A 23381-nucleotide genomic window follows, 5' to 3' on the forward strand; every position below is an offset into this window, starting at 1 on the left:
CATTCTGGAATCCAGGGAATTTTGGAAAATTACAACCAATGCATCCATTATCTCTGCAGCTACCTCTTTTAGAACCCTAGAATGTTGGTCATCAGGTTCGACGGATTTGTCGACTTTTAGTCCAATTAGTTTCTCAAGTATTTTTTCTCTACTGATACTAATTAATTTAAGTTCCTCACTCTCATTAGCCCCTTGGTTCTTCACTATTTTTGGTATGCTTTTTGGTCTTCTACTGTGAAAACAGATACAAAATATTTGTTTAAAGTCTCTGCCATTTCCTTATTCGCCATTATAATTTATTCCGTCACAGTATCTAAGGGAGTAATGCTTACTTTTGCTACACTCTTCCTTTTTACATACTTGTAGAAGCTCTTATAATTTGTTTTTATATTTCTCGCTAGTTTACTCTCAATCTATTTTCTCCCTTTTTATCAATTTTTTGGTCATTCTTGGCTGGTTTCTAAAACTCTCTCATTCCTCAGGCTTACTACTATTCTTTGCAACATTACAAGCCTCTTCTTTTAATCTAACACTATCCTTAACTACTTTAGCTCGACACAGATAGATCACTTTTCCCGTGAAGTTTTTATTTCTTCATGGAATGTATATTTGTTGAGAATTCTGGAATATTTCCACTGCTTATCTACCGTCATACCTTTTAATCTAATTTCCCAACCTACCTTAGCCAACTCAACCCTCATACCTATGTAATTGGCTTTATTTAAGTTTAAGACTCTCATTTCGGACTCTCACTCTCAAACCCAATGTGAAATTCTATCATATTATGATCACTCTTTCCCAGAGGATCGTTTACTATGAGATTACCAATTAAACCCTGTCTCATTACACAATACAAGATCTAAAATAGCCTGTGTCCCTGGTTGGTTCCATGACATATTGTTCTAGGCAACTGTCTCAAATCTCATCCTCTGGACTACCTTTGTCAATTTGATTTGCCCAGTCTAAATGAAGATTAAAGTTCCCCAAGATTATTGTTACCTTTGTTACAAGCTCGCATTATTTGTGGATGAACACTCTGTCCTATGCTATAGGGAGCCTATAAACTACCCCCACCAATGTTTTCAGCCCCTTTTTATTTATCTCCCATAATGTATAGATACTTTAGGCAGCATTCAGCTTGTCCCTTGCTGCACTAATTGAGGTGATGATATTTCACTTACCTCCTGGTAACCGTCAGCCAGTCCTTGGTGTAAGTCTTGACACATGACCTCACCTGTGGGGTCAGGTTATTCCTATCAAAGCACAACATGAAGAGGATTACTCATTGCCCTAAAAGATACAACAGGAAGGAAAGGAAACAAATCTAAGAAAGAACTTACATATCCTCAGGTCGTCCAAAGTGCTTCACATCGAATGATTTACATTGTGCACTTACTGTTATTATAGCCAAATATGGCAGCCATTTTGCACACAGCAAAGATTTGCAAACAACCATAATATTAATGACCAGTTAAGTCTGTTTTTGGTGGTAATGGTTAAAGAATGAATGTTACCCAGAAACCAGAGAAACCTTTGCTCTGCCATGGGATTTCCTACATCATGAACAGGTGCGCAGCTTAGTGTTGCATCTGAAAGACGGCACCACTGACAGTACGGCACTCTCTCAGCAATGCACTGAATATCCAGCCTAGATTATGTGCTCAAATCCTGGAGTGAACCCAGGACTTTCTCAATCAGAGGTGAGAGTCAAGGCTGACACAAGAAATATATTGTAGGAATATTTTACAGGTTTTAGCCCCTTCAGGTTTATGAAATTCTTTTATCATTATAAATTCAAATATAAGGAACAATCCAGAGCTTGACTGGAGACTCCCTTCACCCACCAGGGGATGAAAGAGGTATCATTTCATTGCTAATCTTCACACAACAATGTGGGGAAGTAAAGTTCAACCTGCAGCACATCACCATGGAAACCAGGCCTACGGTCAAGTGGAAACCAAGAAGTCACAGCTTCCACTTTCTCCATTTGACACAAACACTCCCGAGTCTGTGTAACAAAAGGATTTGATAGAGGAGAATGAACACCAACCAACACCTGTCAAGTTGGCAATATTAAAAAATGTAAATCAACTCCAAATTATGAAGGTCAGTTTTGAAGGGAAGGGAGTCCAAGTTGTGCTACCAACAAAACTACAAGTACATGCTGCTGCCAGGGGGCAAGAGTGGTCCAAATTAACTAGTCTCAGTAAAGCTAGGAGGTTGCTCGTTGATGTACACATGGCAGACCCATGCCAGTGAGTTATAGATGCAATAGCAATGAGTACAGGGGCAAGTTGCCAACGTGCATAGAGCAAGTTACAGTCATGATGGCAGCAATTCACATACGTGTCCAGGAGCATGTTACACACGTGTCCAGGAGCACATTACACACGTGTCCAGGAGCACATTACACACGTGTCTAGGAGCACATTACACACGTGTCCAGGGGCACGTTACACACATGTCGAGGAGTGAGATACACACATGTACAGGAGCGAGATAAAGAAACAGACAGCAGCAGATTACTGACGTACAATTATCATATGCAAGAGTAAAATATTGATGCTTACAGCAATGAGTTACAAATGGGTTACAGCAGCAAGTCACTGATGTGTACATATTGACCTGCAACCAGCAGAGGATAAATACACCTCTGTGCCCATCCTAACCCTCCAGTAATCTATATTTAATCCAACAGTTAAAAATTATAAAAAGGGAAGTAAACAAGTCTCAAATGTAGCCTCTATGTCGCAGTTTATTCAGAATTGTTCCTCTTACCAATTGTCTGGGACAGCAGGATTAACTGTCCGGTACTCTCGCGAAGATAGCGTGACCTCAACATCATCCTTAGGGAAATCCACCAGGTCCCGTAGTGATCCCAGCTCAGGATTGGCCAGCTGATTCACTACATGTGCCTCAAAATCCAAGGGCTCCACAGGGTCAAAACTGAAAGGCTAAAAAACACACAGGTGACAGCAGTGGGAAAGAATGAATTTCATTGATATAGCACCTCAGGATGTCCCAAAGCGCTTCACAGCCAATGAAGTATCGTTACTTTTGTAATGTAGGGAAACATGGCAGCCAAATTGCTGTCATTATTCATGAAGACTTTACATAGGATTACATAGGATATACGCCACAGAAACAGGCCATTCGGCCCAACCAGTCCATACCGGCATTTATGCTTCACTCGAGCCTCCTCCCATCTTTCCTCGCCTAAATCTATTAGCGTAACCCTCTATTCTCCCTCATATGCTTGTCTAGCCTCCCCTTAAATGCTATTCACTTCAACTACTCCCTGTGATAGCAAGTTCCACATTCTCACTTTGGATAAAGAAATTTCTTCTGAATTCCCTATTGGATTTCTCGGTGACTCTCTTATATTGATGGCCTTTAGTTATGCTCTTCCCCACAAGTGGAAACATTCTCTCTCTATCCACTTTATCAAAACCTTTCATAATTTGAAAGAGCTCCATTAGGTCACCCCTTGAAGTCTTGAACTCTGTACAGATGTCAAACACTCCATTTATCAGCTGTCGATGGTACTCACCATGTCACATGAAGATGGTGTAGAAAAGTTGGTACGTTGCCCGTGGGTCAAGAGAGTCCTTTTGAAGTGCGGCATGAGAAGTTTCAATTCACCAGTGCCTGCTTCACTGCAAACCAGACAGAAAATAATTCAAGCGAGAACTTGCATTTACATAGCGCCCGTCACATCCTCGGGATGCCCCAAAGCCCTGAAGTTTGATTTTAAGTGTAATCACAACAAGTTCCCACAAGCAGCATGAGATGAATGATCAGATAGCGAGAGGTGTGGGTTGAGGGCCAAATGTTGGCTAGGATACAAGCAACAATCCCCTGCTCCTCTACAAATAGTGCCATGGGATCTTTTATGGGGCAGATGGTGTCTCGGTGAGATTGTGAAACCATGTACCAGGCTAACGAGTAAAGCAGTGGGATGAGACCAAACTGCGAATGACAGATAACCAGGAACCACACTGTAAGGACCTAGACCCCAGCGACCCACCAAAACAATCAACTTCGCTGTCAACCACAAGGACGAACCCACCATGTCAAGACTTCAACCCAGGCGATCGACCCGGGGGCGTGGGGTGGCAGATTGCCTCAACTTGCAAACAACTTGCACAATAAGACTTTGGGGAGGGGGGGGGGGGAAGTGATGTTATGTATGTATGTAGACTTTACCCAAATGCAAGACTTGCCACCAGGGGGCACACCTGTGGGAGACCTAAGGGTCACCTGTGCACCCTGTGGCAAGCAGGTATAAAAGGTGACTCACGTGCAGCTTCCTCACTCTAGAGTCTGACATAAAGAGACCAAGGGCACAACAGTTTGAGCTTGTGATATAGTCCTGTGGATTTATTCTGAACATAACAACCTCTCTGTGGGCACTCCCAGCACCTCACTTCCAACAATGATTCTGCACCAACGAGCCCAGATGGTGAGAATCAACACCAGCAACTCGCATTTATAGATCACATCGGACAATGGCCCACGGTACTTTACAGAAGCTTAGTCAAAAAATAAATGAATGCGGAGCCAAAGACAGAGAGATTAGGAGGGGTGAACAAACACTTGGTCAAAGAGGTGGGTTTGAAGGAGGTTCTTAAAGGAGAGCGGGATGGAGAACAGAGGGGTTCAGAGAGGGAATTTCAGCCTTGAGCCAACAGTGCGACAAACGGAGGAGAGGATGCACCAGAGGCCAGGATCAGCGGGATGGGGAGCTTGGAAGGGGGAGGGTTTGTAGGGATAGGAAGGAGTGAGGTCATGAAAGGATTCAAATATAGAATCATGGAATGATACAGCACAGAAAGGCCATTTGGCCCATCGGCCTGTGCTGGCTCTTTAAAAGAGCTGTACAATTCGTCTCATTCCGCTGCTCTCTTCCTGTAGCCCTGCAAAATGTTCCCCTTCAAGTATGTATCCAATTCCCTTTTGAAAGTTACAATTGATTCTGCTTCCTCCATCCTCTCAGGCAGAGCATTCCAGATCACAACAACTTACTGCGTAAAAAAATGTTTCCTCATCTCATCTCTGGCTCTTTTGCCAATCGCCTTAAATCTGTGTCCTCTGGTTACCAACCCTTCTGCCACTGGAAACAGTTTTCTTATTTACTCTATCAAAACCCTTCATGATTTTGAACACCTCTACCAAATCTTCTCTTAGTCTTCTCTGCTCTAAAGAGAACAACCCCAGCTTCTCCAGTCTCTCGACATAATTGAAGTTCCTTATCTCTGGTACCATTCTAGTAAATCTCTTCTGCATTCTCTATAAGGCCTTGACATCCTTCCTGAAGTGTGGTGCCCAGAATTGAAACCAATACTCCAGTTGAGGATAAGATTTTAAAATTTGAGGCATTGGTGGGACCGGGAGTCAGCGAGGACAGGAGTGATGGGTGAGTGGCTGTTCGTGTGGGATAGGATATGGCTAGTATATTTTTTGGATGACCTGAAGTTTCCAGAGTTGATAAGGACACTGAGGTTACTAACAATTTTGTTCAGCCTCAGACTGTGATGGTGGTGGAGGGAGGAGGAGGGGGGGGGGGATGGAATTACTGGTGAGGGTATGCAATTTGTGGTGGAGGCTGAAGACTGGCTTCGATCTTCCCAATGTTTAGCTGGAGGAAATGGCAGCTCACCAAAGACTGGATGTCAAACAAGCAGTCCAACAATAGTGGAGTGGTCAAGAGAAGTGATGCAGAAGCAGATCTGAAAGTCGTCAGTGTACATGTGGAAGCTCACCACATGTCTTCGGATGGTGTCAGCAAAGGGCAGCGTTGAGGTAGAGGAGGGGCAGTGGATGGATTCTTGAAGGAGTCTAGCAGCAATGATGTGGGGGTAGGAAGAGAGGCTATTGCTGGAGATCTGATCAGGTAGGTAAGATTTGGAACAAAGCAAGGGTAGTTCCACCCAGCTGGAGAACAGAGAAAAGGTATTGGAGTATGATGGTTTTTTTCAATCATGTTGAAAAAGAAAACCTTGGATTTATATCATCATCATCATAGACGGTCCCTCGAACGAGGATGACTTGCTTCCACGAGTTCACAGGTGTTTCGATGAAGGACCCGATGTTCCAGTCCTGAACTCCAATTGAGGGGGTGGAAGATGCCTGTGCGTGGATTATTTAACGTATGGTGACTGTTGCACACCACTCACCACACGGGCTTGACAGAGCAAGGTCTTGGTCCAGTGGCAAGGATTAACCAAGACGACTGGAGACCTGCTCTGCTGTACAAACCTAGTGTGCACACATATCGCAGTGTGGGCTGGCCCATGCTGCCCCTGGGCTTTCGCCTCTTCTGGGCCCCGTTCCCTCATCTATCGCACCTCCACCACGATCTCTCACCGCTCCTCCGCCATAAACATTCACCGCATCTCGCCACAAACACTCGCCGCTCATCCACCCCAACCTTCTCACTCCTCTGTACCTGGGCCCTGCTGATGTTCCGCCCACGCTCCAAAACGGCGACCAGGGTTTTGATGACGTCACCCAGTCACCCATCTCAAAACCGTGGCATACTTGGAGCAGCTCGCGCTGGAGGTTGAAGTGGTACGCCACTCCAGCTCTTTACCTCCCGACCTGCGGAGCTGTTCTCTCACAGGTCGGGAGGGGGGGCCACGATGGATTTATACAGCGCCTTTCACAACCACTTGATGTCTCAAAGCACTTTACAGCCAATGTAGTACTTTTTGGAGTGTAGTCACTGTTGTAATGTGGGAAACGCGGCAGCCAATTTGTGCACAAGCAAGCTCCCACAAACAGCAATGTGATAATGAGCAGATAAACTGTTTTTTGTTGTGTTGATTGAGGGATAAATATATTGGCCAGGACACCAGGGATAACATCCTTGCTCTTCTTCAAAATAGTGCCATGCAATCTTTTACATCCACTTGAGAGAGCAGACAGGGCTTCGGTTTAATGTTTCATCCGAAAGTCAGCATCTCCAACAATGCAGTGCTCCCTCAGTGCTACACTGGAATGTCAGCCTAGATTTTTGTGCTCAAGTTCCTGGAGTGGGACTTGAACCCACAACCTTCTGACTCAGAGGTGAGAGTGCTACCCACTGAGCCATGAGGATAAGGAGGGATAATGGTCACAGTGGAGGTCATTTGTGATTTTGGTTTGAGCTGTTTCAATGCTGTGCTTGGGATAGAAATGTAATTGGTTAGATTCAAACAGGACAAGATCGATACGGATTTGGGAGGCAATGTGTTTGGGGTTTTAGGGCCCAATTTTGGCCATGACTTGCTCCAATTTTTTTGGAGTAAGTTGGTTTTTCTGGTGTAAGTTAAAAAAAATTCAATTTTCCCCAATAAACTTGCTCCAGAGTAACTCAGTTAGGTACGATTTTTTTTAGTTGAGTTTTTTTTTTCAAAAAGGGGCGTTCCCAGCCACTTACGCCAGTTTTGCCCATTTATGCCACTTTGGCCAGCTAAAACTTACTCCAAATCGACTTAGGTCAGTGTATGTGGCCAGCTCTTAAAAACATTGCGGGCAGTTAAGAATTCGGCGCAGGTTAGTACATTTAAAGCACCAAGACTTACAAAGCACTAAACAAAGCACAAAAAGTAGTAAGTAATTAGTTAACAAATAAAAAATAGAAGTCCTACCTTTATGCCAGAAACAAGTTTTTTTTAAAGTCCCCCCCCCCATCAAAACTCTCCTCCTCCCCCAATTAAAACTCTCCTCACTAAACAAAGCACAATCATCAATAAATAAAAAATAAAACTCAAGTCCTACCTCGGCCCAGGAAGTCAGCGGGCCGGCTGGCCTGTGCGGGAGGCCACTCGGCCAGGGATAGGGGCTGTGAGCATCGGGTCACGCTGGGAGGGCGAGGAGCACGTGCGCAGCTGCCGGCAGTGTTTTCTGCGCTGGGCTGTGGCTCCGCCCCCCTCCCACTGCACTATCTCCACCACACTGGGACACCGGAAACTCGGCAGAGTGGACGGGTTGGGACCACTTTTTTTCGCCGCCGTTTCCAGCGCGCAAAGTCGGCGCATTTAGGGTAAGTGCGCCGAAAAAAGGGTTTGGGGAATATTGGGCCCTTAGAGAGAAAAGGGAGATTGACAATCGGTTACAAGAAGAGGCGTCACGGATGTTTTTTTTCCAAGAGATGACAACGGTGGTTTTGAAAGGGAGTGAGGGGGGTGGAGAGGGAGCCATTTACAATGTCAGCTGGCATGAGGGTCAGGAAGGGAAGTTGGGTGGTCAGTAGTTTAGATGAGAATGGGGTCAAGGGAGCAGGAGATGGGTGTCTTGGATGAGATGAGCTCGGAGAAGGTATGAGGGGAGTCGGGAGATAAACTAGAGAAAGATGCAGGTTCAGGGCTAGGGTCGAGGGAGCCTGGGGGAGGTATGCCTTAGTGGGAAGCGGGAAGGAGCGGAGACAGCTAAAGATTGGTTTCAATTCTAGTCCATAAATTCCTCATACTTGTTGTTAGAGGCAAGAGTGGCAGAGGAAAGGGGTTAAAGGAGATGGTTGGTAGTGGCTGGGTGATAAGGGACACACCATGCTACAACAGCAAACTATTCAACTGTGGAGACATCACAGCCAAGCCCAATCCTATCCTCACCTTACACCCACATATATTTTCCTCCCTCATCCAGGGCACTGATGCCAATTGTAAAAACCTCACTGTTTGAGATCAACTCATTCAGCACAGACCAGATATTCAACCTGCAGCCTTTCTGTTCTGTATTCCTCAGCGCCACACCAGATGGGGCACGTTGGGTGTGAGTGGCTCAGTCCCAAACTGAGTGGGCTACCCCTGGCATGGTTGACTCAGCCCCACAATGGGTGAGACACCCCTGACATGTGTGGCTCAGTACACCAAGTGGAGCGATCCAGATGCCAAGTGGGGCAATCCTGGTGTTCCTGATGTGAGTCACTCCATCCCACACCCGGTACAATATTCTGCTGATACTTTGCAAACACCTTCCTGTTGCAAAAAAGACATCTGACCAAGAGCTGGACTCAGTAGCTCACAATTTCATCCTGTGACGTCAACAAACGATAACAAAGGACGCCAGTTACAATGGGATACAATACAGGATTAAAGAGGTACAAAAACGGTAATGCCAGCAAGCTTAAAGGAAGTGTTATGGCCTTTAGAGAGCAAGGTGCAGAACCTTACAAGGGCAGACAGATGTAAAGGGATTTTCAAGGTTGAGTGACTAGCATTGGATTCAGTGAGTGACCGCAGGTAAGTGATATGGCCACATTAGCATCAGAGCTCGAGGGGGAACCTTCAAGGATTGGAGTTGGAGACAGTACAATCAGGAACAGGGTTGTAATGACAAAGAAGAATTGCTGAAAGAAGCCAAGATAATGGAGATACTGACTAGAATAAGGTTGATAAATAAGCAAGAAACGTAGGAAACCCTCTCCCAATCTAACTCTAAATACCGCATTCTTACTAACTGCAGCTAATTCATTTTACAGTGGTTGGGGTAATTGGGAAGTGAACAATATCATAGGGAACTGGTTACATTTTACCAATAACCTTGTTTCCTGTCAGCTCCAACACTAACCCACAATAGCAAAAGCATCGGTAATCTTAAAAGAAAATGATCCCAAAACCCATGAGGAGGCCACATCCTGTTGTTACTGAGGAGCAAACTGTTTGAGGGTCAGTCTCCCTGTTGATGGCGTTATCTAAACCCCAGTCTGGATCCCCGCTGTATCCACTTTATAACAGCAGATTCAGTTTAGAGCTGTTGTGAGAGGGCGAAGGGTCCACAGGCATCTGTGGAGCCACGACCATCCAGTCCAGAGTGCAAAGGCATTGTGTGCATCAGTGCGGCCACAAGCAGCTATTATTTTAAGATTGCATATTCACAGAGAAATCTGTGGACAAGTTACATGGTGTGTAGAACTCCCACCCCGAGGGATGACTACATCAAAGAAATGGGATCTTTTTTCCTTTCTGACCTAGTGGCACCATCAGATACCCCAGAGGTTAGATACCAGTTTTGGATCCCTCTACTAATACAAAAAGTGTGTGCCTTTCCATGTTCAGGAAGGTGTCGCACAGCATTTCCTCAAACACCCTCATTTCAAGAATGTCACTGAGCGGCTGCAGGACATTCCGAGGGGAGAGGGTGAACAGCCAGAGGTCATGGTCCATATCGAGACCAATGACATAGATAGAAAGAGGAATGAGGTCCTGCAGGCAGATTTTAGGGAGTTAGGAAAGATATTAAAAAGCAGGACCTCAAAGGTAGTCATCTCCGGATTGCTCCCGGTGTCACATGCTAGTGCATACAGAAATAGGAGGATGGAGGATAGAGCATATGAATGTGTGGCTGGAGAGATGGTGCAGGAGGGAGGGCTTTAGATTCCTGAGGCATTGAGACCGTTTCTGGGGGAAGTGGGACCTGTACAAGTGGGACGGGCTTCACCTCAACAGAGCCGGGACCAATATCCTTGCAGGGGGAGGAGGGTTGCTAGTGCTATTAGGGAGGGTTTAAACTAGCTTGGCAGGGGAATGGGAAACTGAGAGTAGATTCAGAAGCAAAGCAGGAAATGGAAGGCAGAAAATTAGTAAGCGAGTTTGGAAGGCAGAAGAAACAAAGGCTAGAAAATAGACAACAAGGGAGTTTGGCAATGCTAAATGGTATATACTTTAATGCAAGCAGTCTAGGAAATAAGGCAGATGAGCTAAGAGCACAGATAGACACATGGGAGTATGATATAGCTATTACTGAGACATGGCTGAAGAGGCAGGAATGGCAGCTCAACATTCCTGGTTCATCATAGGCAGGCCCTTGGAATCGAGAAAGACTTGCTTCCACTCTTAAAATGAGTCCTTAGGTGGCTGAACAGTCCAATACGAGAACCACAGTCCCTGTCACAGGGTTTTCAGATGAGATAGAGAGGGGTTAAAAAAGGAGGGGCTGGGTGGTGGCAGTATTGGTTATAAAAACAATTACAGCTGTGAGAAGGGATATGTTAGAAGGATCATCAAATTGAGGCCATATGGGTTGAACTAAAGAACAAAAAAGGGGTGATCACACTGCTGGGTGTGTACTATATACCCCCAAACAGACTGAGGGAGATAGAAGAGCATATTTGTAGGCAAATTTCTGACAAGTGCAAAAACAATAGGGCAGTAATATTGAGGGATTTCAATTACCCTAACATTAACTGGGATACTACCAGTGTAAAAGATATAGAAGGCACAGAATTCCTAAATTGTATCCTGGAGAACTATTTTTAACCAATACGTAGCAAGCCCAACAAGAAGCAGGGCGGTTCTGGATTTAGTTTTACAGAATGAAGCTGGCCAGAAGGAAGGAGTATTAGTGGGAGAGCAATTTTGTGGTAGTGATCATAATTCAGTTAGTTTTAGCACAATTATGGATAAATACAAAGATAAAACAGGAGTAAAGGTTCTAAATTGGGAAAAGAACAATTTTGCAAAATTGGGAAGTGATTTAGCAAAAGTGGACTGGAAACAGCTACTTGAAGGTAAATCAGTGTCAGAGCAGTGGGAGGCATTCAAGAGGGAGATACATGGAGTTCAGGGTAAACATGTACCCACAAAGAAAACGGGTAGAACTGCTAAATTTAGAGCCCCCTGGATGACAAGGTGCATACAGGGTAAAATAAGGCAGAAATGGGAAAATTATATCAGATATCGAAAGCTCAATACTGCAGAAAGCCTGGTAGAAAGTGCAGGGGCGAAATTAAGACGGAAATTAGGAAACCAAAGAGAGGGCATGAAAAAATACCGGCAAGTAGAATCAAAGAACAAGAGGATAACTAAGGAAAGAGTAGGACCTATTAGGGACCAAAATGGTGATCTATGTGTGGAGGTGGAGGATGTGGGTAAGGTACTTAATGAATACTTTGTGGCTGTCTTCACAAAAGAGGGGGATGATGCTAATGTTGAGATTAAGGAGGAAGAGAGTGAAATATTGGATGGGATAAGCATAGTAAGAGAGAGGAAGTATTAAGGGGTTTAGCATCTTTGAAAGTAGCTAAATTGCCAGGCCAGTTGAACTATATCCAAGGCTATTAAAAGAAGCAAGGGAGGAAATTGCTGAGGCTCTGACCATCATTTGCCAATCATCCCTGGCTACAGGAGTGGTGCCAGAGGATTGGAGAACTGTTAAAATTGTACCATTGTTTAAAAAGGGAGGAAGGGATAAACTGAGTAATTACAGGCCAGTTAGTTTAACCTCAGTGGTGGGCAAATTATTGGAATCAATTATGTGGGACAGTATAAACCTTCATTTGGAAAGATACAGATTAATCAAGGACAGTCAGCATGGATTTGTTAAGGGAAGGTCGTGTCTGACTAACTTGATTTAATTTTTTGAGGAGGCAACAAGGAGGGTTGATGAGGGCAGTGCATTTGATGGATTTTAGCAAGGCTTTTGACAAGGTCTCACATGGCAGCCTGATCAAAAAAGTAAAAGCCCATGGGATACAAGTGAGAGTGGCAAAGTTGGATCCAAAATTGGCTCAGTGGCTGTATACAACACTAGTTAGGCCACAGCTAGAGTACTGAGTACAGTTCTGGTCACCACATTACAGGAAAGATGTGATTGCATGGAGAGGCTGCAGAGGAGATTTATGAGGATGTTGCCAGGACTGGAAAATTTTAGCCATGAGGAAAGATTGGGGTTGTTTTCTTTGGAACAGTGGAGGTCATGGGAAGATTTAATTGAGGTGTATAAAATTATGAGGGGCGTAGATAGAGTGGATAGGAAAGACCTATTTCCCTCAGCAGAGGGGCACAGATTTAAAGTAGTTGGTAGAAGGATTAGAGGGGAGTTGAGGAAAAACGTTTTCACTCAGAGGGTGGTGGGGACCTGGAACTCACTGCCTGAAAGGGTGGTAGATGCAGAAACCTTCATCACATTTAAAAAGTGCTTGGATATGTACTTGAAGAGCCGTAACCTACAGGGCTACGGACCTTGTGCTGGAAGGTGGGATTAGGCTGGGTAGCTCTTTTTTGACTGACATGGACACAATGGGCCAAATGGTCTCCTTCTGTGTCATAATTTTCTATGATTCTATTTTCTCACTCAGAAACACACTAGCAAGGGTACAGTAACCACTAGAACCTTACCCAGCACTGGCCAAACACATTTAACTTCAGACCTTTCACTTTCAAAGGGGACTTTCATCACCTCAGCCTGGAGAAGATCGAACACAAGTCAAGAAGTGAAAGGGTAACTGTTACAAATTTCACGGGTCTGCGGTAGACATTCTCTTGGGTTTAGTGACACTGGCCACATCCATAAGCAGATCCCATGTCCTCTATGACCCGGATTGCCTCTTTTCTGTTCAATATCCAGTTAACAGATAACATGAGCCAGGGATCGTAACAATCGACCCCTTATTGCATGTACTGGATTCTATGATTACAAATAATCAAAAAAGCAAATGGAATGTTAGCCTTTATAACGAGAGGGCTAGAAGCCTGGGGTGGGTGGCTTCTTCGGGATACAGCTGCTATAATTAGGATGAGAGCCATACTCCAGTCCAAAGAAGTAACAATCAGCTGATATTTAAGAACAGAATGGTTGCTGTGGTGATGGGATGCAACTAACAACTCAGGCAGGTATCGTGGCTGTGTAAACACAGTGGCATCAATACACCCTCTTATTTTTGGGAGAAATACAGGGCTAGAACCTCCACTTTTTTTGCATGCTTAACGCCCATTTAACACCCATTTTAACGTTGAAATGACATAACGTCCAGATATCGCCTATTTAGCCACAAAATGGAAACTGATGGGCATTTCTCGGAAACTTATTGCCGAGCGTTACTTTCCCCATGTGCTTAACGGCGGGAAAAAATAATAGCACCCGCCCACTTTTTTTGGACGGAATCATCATAATGGGCGAAATCAACGCCCATAATTTCACCCAGGTTAATTTCCGCACTGATTTAACGCTGAGATTCAATAATACCGCCGCCCACTTTTTTTTGTCGTAAATATAAGAACATAAGAACATAAGAATTAGGAACAGGAGTAGGCCATCGAGCCCCTTGAGCCTGCTCCGCCATTCAACAAGATCATGGCTGATCTGGCCGTGGACTCAGCTCCACTTACCCGCCCGCTCCCTGTAACCCTTAATTGCCTTATTGGTTAAAAATCTATCTATCTGTGATTTGAATACATTCAATGAGCTAGCCTCAACTGCTTCCTTGGGCAGAAAATTCCACAGATTCACAACCCTCTGGGAGAAGAAATTCCTTCTCAACTCGGTTTTAAATTGGCTCCCCCGTATTTTGAGGCTGTGCCCCCTAGTTCTAGTCTCCCCGACCAGTGGAAACAACCTCTCTGCCTCTATCTTGTCTATCCCTTTCATTATTTTAAATGTTTCTATAAGATCACCCCTCATCCTTCTGAACTCCAACGAGTAAAGACCCAGTCTACTCAATCTGTCATCATAAGGTAACCCTCTCATCTCCGGAATCAGCCTAGTAAATCGTCTCTGTACCCCCTCCAAAGCTAGTATATCATTCCTTAAGTAAGGTGACCAAAACTGTACGCAGTACTCCAGGTGCGGCCTCACCAATACCCTGTACAATTGCAGCAGGACCTCCCTGCTTCTGTACTCCATCCCTCTCGCAATGAAGGCCAACATTCCATTCGCCTTCCTGATTACCTGCTGCACCTGCAAACTAACCTTTTGGGATTCATGCACAAGGACCCCCAGGTCCCTCTGCACTGCAGCATGTTGTAATTTCTCCCCATTCAAATAATATTCCCTTTTACTGTTTTTTTTTCCAAGGTGGATGACCTCACATTTTCCGACATTGTTTTCCATCTGCCAAACCTTAGCCCATTCGCTTAACCTATCTAAATCTCTTTGCAGCCTCTCTGTGTCCTCTACACAACCCGCTTTCCCACTAATCTTTGTGTCATCTGCAAATTTGGTTACACTACACTCTGTCCCCTCTTCCAGGTCATCTATGTATATTGTAAACAGTTGTGGTCCCAGCACCGATCCCTGTGGCACATTACTAACCACTGATTTCCAACCCGAAATGGATCCATTTATCCCGACTCTCTGCTTTCTGTTAGCCAGCCAATTCTCGATCCATGCTAATACATTTCTCTGACTCCGCGTACCTTTATCTTCTGCAGTAACCTTTTGTGTGACACCTTATTGAATGCCTTTTGGAAATCTAAGTACACCACATCCATCGGTACACCTCTATCCACCATGCTCGTTATATCCTCAAAGAATTCCAGTAAATTAGTTAAACATGATTTCCCCTTCATGAATCCATGTTGCGTCTGCTTGATTGCACTATTCCTATCCAGATGTCCCACTATTTCTTCCTGAATGATAGCTTCAAGCATTTTCCCCACTACAGATGTTAAACTAACCGGCCTATAGTTACCTGCCTTTTGTCTGCCCCCTTTTTTAAACAGAGGCGTTACATTAGCTGCTTTCCAATCCGCTGGTACCTCCCCAGAGTCCAGAAAATTTTGGTAGATTATAACGAATGTATCTGCTATAACTTCCGCCATCTCTTTTAATACCCTGGGATGCATTTCATCCGGACCTGGGGACTTGTCTACCTTGAGTCCCATTAGCCTATCCAGCACTACCTCACTAGTGATAGTGATTATCTCAAGGTCCTCCCTTCCCACATTCCCGTGACCAGCAATTTTTGGCATGGTTTTTGTGTCTTCCACTGTGAAGACCGAAGCAAAATAATTGTTTAAGGTCTCAGTCATTTCCACATTTCCCATTATTAAATCCCCCTTCTCATCTTCTAAGGAACCAACATTTACTTTAGTCACACTTTTCCGTTTTATATATCGGTAAAAGCTTTTACTATCTGTTTTTATGTTTTGCGCAAGTTTACTTTCGTAATCTATCTTTCCTTTCTTTTTTGCTTTCTTAGTCATTCTTTGCTGTCATTTAAAATTTTCCCAATCTTCTAGTTTCCCACTAACCTTGGCCACCTTATATGTATTGGTTTTTAATTTGATACTCTCCTTTATTTCCTTGGTTATCCACGGCTGGTTATCCCTTCCCTTACCACCCTTCTTTTTCACTGGAATATATTTTCGTTGAGCACTATGAAAGAGCTCCTTAAAAGTCCTCCACTGTTCCTCAATTGTGCCACCGTTTAGTCTGTGTTTCCAGTCTACTTTAGCCAACTCTGCCCTCATCCCACTGTAGTCCCCTTTGTTTAAGCATAGTACCCTCGTTTGAGACACAACTTCCTCACCCTCAATCTGTATTACAAATTCAACCGTACTGTGATCACTCATTCCGAGAGGATCTTTTACTAGGAGATCGTTTATTATTCATGTCTCATTACAGAGGACCAGATCTAAGATAGCTTGCTCCCTTGTAGGTTCTGTAACATACTGTTCTAAGAAACAATCCCGTATGCATTCTATGAATTCCTCCTCAAGGCTACCCCGTGCGATTTGATTTGACCAATCGATATGTAGGTTAAAATCCCCCATGATTTCTGCCGTTCCTTTTTCACATGCCTCCATTATTCCCTTGATTATGGCCCACCCCACCGTGAAGTTATTATTTGGGGGCCTATAAACTATGCCCACCAGTGACTTTTTCCCCTTACTATCTCTAATCTCCACCCACAATGATTCAACATTTTGTTCATTAGAGCCAATATCATCTCTCACAACTGCCCTGATATCATCCTTTATTAACAGAGCTACCCCACCTCCTTTCCCTTCTTGTCTATCTTTCCAAATTGTCAGATACCCCTGTATGTTTAATTCTCAGTCTTGCCCCCATACAACCACGTTTCTGTAATGGCCACCAAATCATACCCATTTGTAATGATTTGTGCCATCAACTCATTTACTTTATTTCGAATGCTGCGTGCGTTTAGGTAGAGTGTTTTAATACTAGTTTTTAAACCATGATTTTTAGTTTTGACTCCTCCTGCAGCCCCTTTATATTCATACATATTGTCCCTTCCTATCACCTTGTGGTTTACACTTACCCCAGTGCTACTCTGCTCTGTTGCCTCCTGCCTTTTGCATTCTTTCTTGGGGTCCTGTTCATCTGAGCTCTCACCCACTCTAACTAGCTCAGAGCCCTCTCCTGGGTTCTGAATACTCCTTGCATTGAGGCACCGAGCTTTCATGCTTGCCTTTTTATTACACTTTGACCCTTTAGAATTTTGCTGTACAGTGGCCCTTTTTGTTTTTTGCCTTGGGTTTCTCTGCCCTCCACTTTTACTCATCTCCTTTCTGTCTTTTGCTTTTGTCTCCATTTTGTTTCCCTCTGTCTCCCTGCATTGGTTCCCATCCCCCTGCCATATTAGTTTAACTCCTCCCCAACAGCACTGGCAAACATTCCCCCTAGGACATTGGTTCCGGTCCTGCCTAGGTGCAGACCGTCTGGTTTGTACTGGTCCCACCTCTCCCAGAACCGGTTCCAATGCCCCAGGAATTTGAATCCCTCCCTGCTGCACCACTGCTCAAGCCACGTATTCATCTGAGCTATCCTGCGATTCCTACTCTGACTAGCTCGTGGCACTGGTAGCAATCCTGAGATTACTACTTTTGAGGTCCTACATTTTAATTTAGCTCCTAGCTCCTTAAATTCGTCTCGTAGGACCTCATTCCTTTTTTTACCTATATCGTTGGTACCAATGTGCACCACGACAACTGGCTGTTCACCCTTCCTTTTCAGAATGTCCCGCACCCGCTCCGAGACATCCTTGAACCTTGCACCAGGGAGGCAACATACCATCCTGGAGTCTCGGTTGGGCCGCAAAAACACCTATCTATTCCCCTTACCATTGAATCCCCTATCACTATCGCTCTCCCACTCTTTTTCCTGCCCTCCTGTGCGGTAAAGAGCATATTTACCGAAACTAGCGGCCATGAGATCGCTCAGCGTCACTTTCACCGCCTTGCACACATACCGGCCACAATATCGCTCACCCAAAAAACTGTCCCGAAGAAGTGGAACTAACCGGAACTAATCACAGCGTTATGGACGCCATGTTCTACATCACATGTCGCATCCTTTAAAAGGCTGCTGTGCTTCAACCTCGGGGGAGTTCGGATGTACTCTGAAGGTCGTTGGAGTTGATGTGAACATCTCTACAAACATCTTGACCATACAGTGACCGATTGGAATTGAATAGGTGTCTTCGTCGGGACATTCTTTGTTTGTGACCAATCGGTGGAAAACAGAGAGCTACTGCAATGGGACCTGTCCTTTCTCATCCTCTCTTGGTGACCAATTACATGCAACAGACTCGACATCATCAAAGGAAAGCTCATTATGTGCCCAATGTAAGATGTGCCAGATTGATGAGGACCACCAGACGTTACACCCCCTGCAAGTACAAGGAGAAGCATTCTTACCTCGACTTGCCCAACACTACCTGCCTTCGGAGACTGTGCTTCCACAAAGAGGTTATCACTGAAGTATGCCAGCTGATAAGGGCAGATCTGCAGCCTGCCAGCACCATCAGTACTGCACTGTCCGTTGAGGTCAAAGTCACTGCGGCACTGTCGTTCTATGCCTCGGGTTCTTTTCAGGCCACAGCTGGAGACATTTGCGGACTTTCTCAGCATGCCACACATCGCTGCATTAGCTAGGTCACTGAAGCCCTGTACATAAGCAGGAGGGACTTGATCTGCTTCCCTATGACCAGGGAGGCACAGAGTGAGAGGGGTCTAGGATTCTCCAGAATTGCAAACTTCCCCAAGGTGCAGGGAGCAATAGACTGTGCGCACATTGCAATGCAGGCAGCTTTTCAGGATGCAGAGGTTTTCAGGAACCACAAGGGATTCCAATCCCTGAATGTCCAACTGGTTGTTGACCACCAGCAAATTATACTGGCAGTGAATGCTCAATTTCTAGGCAGCATTCATGATGCTCACATCCTGCGTGAGAGCACTGTATCTGACTTGTTTAACAATCAGCCACAAGGTCAATGCTGGATGCTTGGTGACAAAGGATATGGCCTCGCCACCTGGCTGATGACCCCCCTGCGTGACACCCGAGAGGCAATACAAGAGAGCCACAGAGCAACTCGCAATACCATTGGAGTGCTGAGGCGGCGCTTTAGATGCCTGGACCACTCAGGAGGTGAGCTCCAATACCACCCTGAGCAGGTAGCTCAATTCATGGTGGTGTGCTCCATGCTATACAGCTTGGCTATCAGGAGGGGGCAAGTATTGCCTGATGAGCCTGACAGTCCACCTCACCAGAGAGAGGAAAAGGAGGACGAGGAGGCGGATGCTGACATCAGCCCAGACAATTGGGCTGACGCTGAAGCCATGACCCCATGCCCCTGTAGACCGCATGAAAGGGCTCGTGGTGGCATGATAGCTGCAAGAGCCTTGCGTCAGGAGCTCATCAATGATCACGTTGCCTGAAAGAACATTGGTGTTATTTACAAGGCGGACACACTGCTGGGTGTGCAGATCATACATCAATGGTGGGCATCACCTTGGTGACAATTAAAGTTTAAGTTGATTGAAGTTAAGTGTCGTTATACCCTTTGATAAAGAATCACCAGCATGTAACGGTGCAGCTATCTGAGCCAATAAGCAACAAGATTTTGTTAAATAAAAAACATTTAAACCGAACATTAGTCTGAAATCATCAGTATTTCTGTACAAACCAACCCTTCCACCCCGCCCCAACCCCCCAACCACTTCTCCTCCCCACCTCTACCCTTTCCCCTTCCCCTCCTGACCAAGCCGCCTGGCCGAGGAACTGCTCAGGCGATGCTTCATTGGGAGGGGTGGGGGATGACGGCCGAACTGCTGCTTGGATGGATACGGGAGACGATGATCCCGAGATGGGAACGTGCTCAGAGCCAAAAGCAAGATGTTGCTGCTGGCTCTCATGTGGTTGGCAATGGGGGTGCAGCATCTTGGGGTGCAATGCCGTGCTCCAGGACCACTGGGAGCTCTCTGCCACCAGTGTTCCTGGCTAACAGGTCCAGGGCCTCCACCATCCTTTCCATGTTATATCTTATTTGTTGGACAAAAACTCGGTGCCAACTATGTTCTTGGTGCTTAGTAGGCTTTTTGCTGCTGGTGAATCTCCCTCGTGCCTCCCACAACAGCCAAACAAGCACACACCACAGCCACACATTCCTTCAGTCCCCCTCAGCTCCCTTTCTCTCTGTCTCCTCTTCTGCGCATGTCATGATGACTCTTGACCTCCTGAATCGCGGGAATAGAGCGTTGCCATGCCTTTGCTAAGGACGGTGACACTTTACGGCAGAAGGTCAAAAAAATTTTACGCTACCGCCCATTTCATATCGCTCATGGTAACGCCCATTTTCAAAAATGGAGTCTAGGTGCTTTGAGAATGGACAAGAAGCCGGCGATCTGAAAACCCTTTTTTACCGCCCAAACTGGAAATAACGCCCATTTTTGGGCGATAAGCACAAAAGTGGAAAATCAAGCCCATAGTTCCTAATTATTTTTTAATTTAAACGTATTTCCCACAGTTAAGAAAACCACCGGTGAAGCAACTGAAGCAAACATACTTGCTGCACTGAGCCTGATGGTGAGTGGCAGCTGGCAACAGCCAACCCATGAACAGAGGTCGTCGACTGGCCCGGTCCACGTGAGAGCCCCCCAGAGCGACCCAAGAGTCGGCCAACAAATAAAGATGGCGCTAAAGACTTCCCCTTTAAGGGGTGCCCCGGTGGCGGATGTCCATCAGCTTCGCGACCTGCGACGCTGGTGTTGATGTCAGCCCGCACCAGCCTCACGACACGCGGGGCAATTTTCCCTGCAGGCCGGAAAGGGGTTTGCACGGGGTGGTGAGGGGTCGGCGCGCATGGCAATGACATCATCGCCGGTTGTGCGCGCGCTGGCCCAGGGTGCTAATCGTGGGGCGTGGCGCTGCCGGAACAACCCCCCCAAAGTCTCTGGGGCAATTTCCCGGGAGACGATAGTGCGCCCCCTGGGTGAAAAAGCCAATGTGCCCCGTTAGTGTCCCCTGGAGGCACTAACGGAGCTATAAAAAAGGGGCAATTTTGCACCCTAAAATTCTTAGGGGTCTAAATTCAGTTACACCGTTTGGGGGTGGTAACCAAGATGAGGCGGGACTTCCTGCACCCGGCAATTTTGCGCGCTCCACTTCCTTTTGGGACGGGATCAGGGGCACTACGCGGCCTCTCCGGGTAGCACTGACACGTTACAAAGCCTCTCCCCTTCCGCTAAAGGGGAGGAACTCTGCGAACTCTGCATGCCCTGTGATAGCCTGCACTGGGCTACCAGGACTAAGGGGTGCCGTGGCTGTAGCCCGGCACCGAAACAGAGTGCCGAGTTGCACGATCATGGCCTGGACCCAATGAAAGGAACAGTGAATTGTAAGGGAGGGAAATAAAAGATGGTGGTGCGTGACGCAGTGCACCTCCCCTTTAAGCTTTGCCCCGTGATGGGTGACCGACCCGGTTCATGACCCACGAGGCTGCCGGGGGGTCCAGAGGTGCGGCAGCCCACAGTGCTACCAGGGGGAGCGCAGTGCTAATGCAACCACGCCTCCGCTAACTCCCGCACAATTTTGCGGGAGACAGTAACGTCCTCCCCCCTCCACCCACCCCTGGCGAATACAGTTTTGTGCCCCATTAGCGCCCCCAGAGGCACATAACAGGAATTTTGGCCCCTTAGAGTCAAAATAAAGACAGGCTAAAATTCATTTTGATTTAAATTAGCACAAACATGTGCTTCATTTCATCAAACAGCAAAAGTGACATTTTACTTACATCAGTATCTGTATCCCTGATACTATACCCATCCCCATCATCAGCACCCATCGATACCCACACCCCTCGATACCTGTACATCTGGCTGACTTCAGTGTTTTACTTCTCTGCCCGCCTTCCTTTCTACATTTAATTTGTGCTGTGCAATTAAGAAAACCCCAGAACCCTATTTTAACCTTTAACGGCCACGCCTGTCTAAACCTCTCTGGAGAAAATGACTGTACAAGGAGTGGGAGGCTCATTATTAAATATGCTAAAAGGCTGGGGGGCCAAAACTCCATGGCTTAGATTTATTCTTTATTTAAAATGATGTAACACCTCTGCCTCGACCAGGAGCTTGAGCTTTATATATGAGCTGCACAATCCCCTTCTCACCAGGTTGCCCCTGTTGAATGTGATAGGCCAACCACGTCAGGCAGAGGATAAACACCTCCCACAGCTGTACCAGATTTGACAGGTGACTCAGTACTTTGGATGGGTGTCTGGTGGAGGAAACGATCAAGGGCATGAGAAATTGAGTAATGTATGGCATTATTTAAATATTGCTACTGACAGATGCACCTCAATTCTATCTTCTAAACCTACACATTCCAACATGCATTATCACTCGCCTTGTACTAAAAATAAAATAGGAACAGGAGTAGGCCATTCAGCTCCTCAAATCTGTTCAGCCATTCAATGAAATCATGGCTGATCTGAGATCTAACTCCATATACTTGCCTTTGGCCCATAATCCCTTAATCCCGTTGGTTAACAAAAAGCTAGCAATCTCGAATTTAAAATTAACAATTGGTCTAGCATTAATTGCTGTTTGCAAAAGAGAGTTCCATACTTCTACCACCCTTTGTGTGTAGAAGTGTTTCCTAATTTCATTCCTGAAAGATCTGGTTCTAATCTTTAGATTATGCCTCCTAGTCCTAGAATCTCCAACCAGTGGAAATAGTTTTGAAAACAATGGCTTTGGTCTTCCCAATATTTAATTACAGAACATTTCTGCTCATCCAGAACTGGATGTTGGACAAGCAGTCTGACAATTTAGAGACTTTGGCGGGGTCAAGAGAAGTGTAGTGAGGTAGAGCTGGGTTTCATCAACTTCCATGTGGAAACTGACGTCGTGTTTTCGGATGATGTCGCCAAGGGACAATATGTAGATGAGAAATAGGAGAGGGCCAAGAATAAATCACTGGGGGATACCAGAAGTAATGATGCAGGGGTGGGAAGAAAAGCCATTGCAGGTGATTCTCTGGCTACAATTAGATCGACAAGAATGGAACAAGGCACACATTGAAATCATTTTCCATAGTTTTACACATTCACTTAATCTGTCGATATCCCTTTGTAATGTTATGGTTTCATCTACACTGACTACAATGCCATCTATCTTTGTGTAATTGGCAAATTTGGATATATGACTTTCTATGCCATCATCTAAGTCATTAATAAATATTGTGAATAGTTGAGGCCCCAACACAGATCCCTGCGGACACCACTAGTCACATCCTGCCAATTTGAGAACCTGCCCATTATCCCTACTCTCTGTCTCCTGCCACTCAGCCAATTTCCTAAACAGGTCAATAATTTGCCCTCAGCTCTGTGTGCTTCTATCTTGGATAACATTCTCTTATGTATCAAATGTCTTCTGGAA

The 23381-nt window shown here is 45.5% G+C and overlaps 1 protein-coding gene across 1 annotated transcript in view; it reads right to left on the reverse strand.

The window, feature by feature from the left end:
• Positions 1-23381, reverse strand: part of LOC139228641 (dedicator of cytokinesis protein 7-like) — a 265121-nt gene that overhangs the window by 230000 nt on the left and 11740 nt on the right. Inside the window, exons 2-4 of the mRNA XM_070859854.1 lie at positions 3551-3656; positions 2779-2954; positions 1182-1253 (exon numbers count right to left, since the gene is read on the reverse strand). Of these exons, the coding sequence (XP_070715955.1) occupies positions 1182-1253; positions 2779-2954; positions 3551-3656 (354 nt within the window). The remainder of the gene's footprint in view (positions 1-1181; positions 1254-2778; positions 2955-3550; positions 3657-23381) is intronic.

The sequence above is a fragment of the Pristiophorus japonicus genome, chromosome 18 (assembly GCF_044704955.1).
Source record: "Pristiophorus japonicus isolate sPriJap1 chromosome 18, sPriJap1.hap1, whole genome shotgun sequence".
Lineage (NCBI taxonomy): Eukaryota > Metazoa > Chordata > Chondrichthyes > Pristiophoridae > Pristiophorus > Pristiophorus japonicus.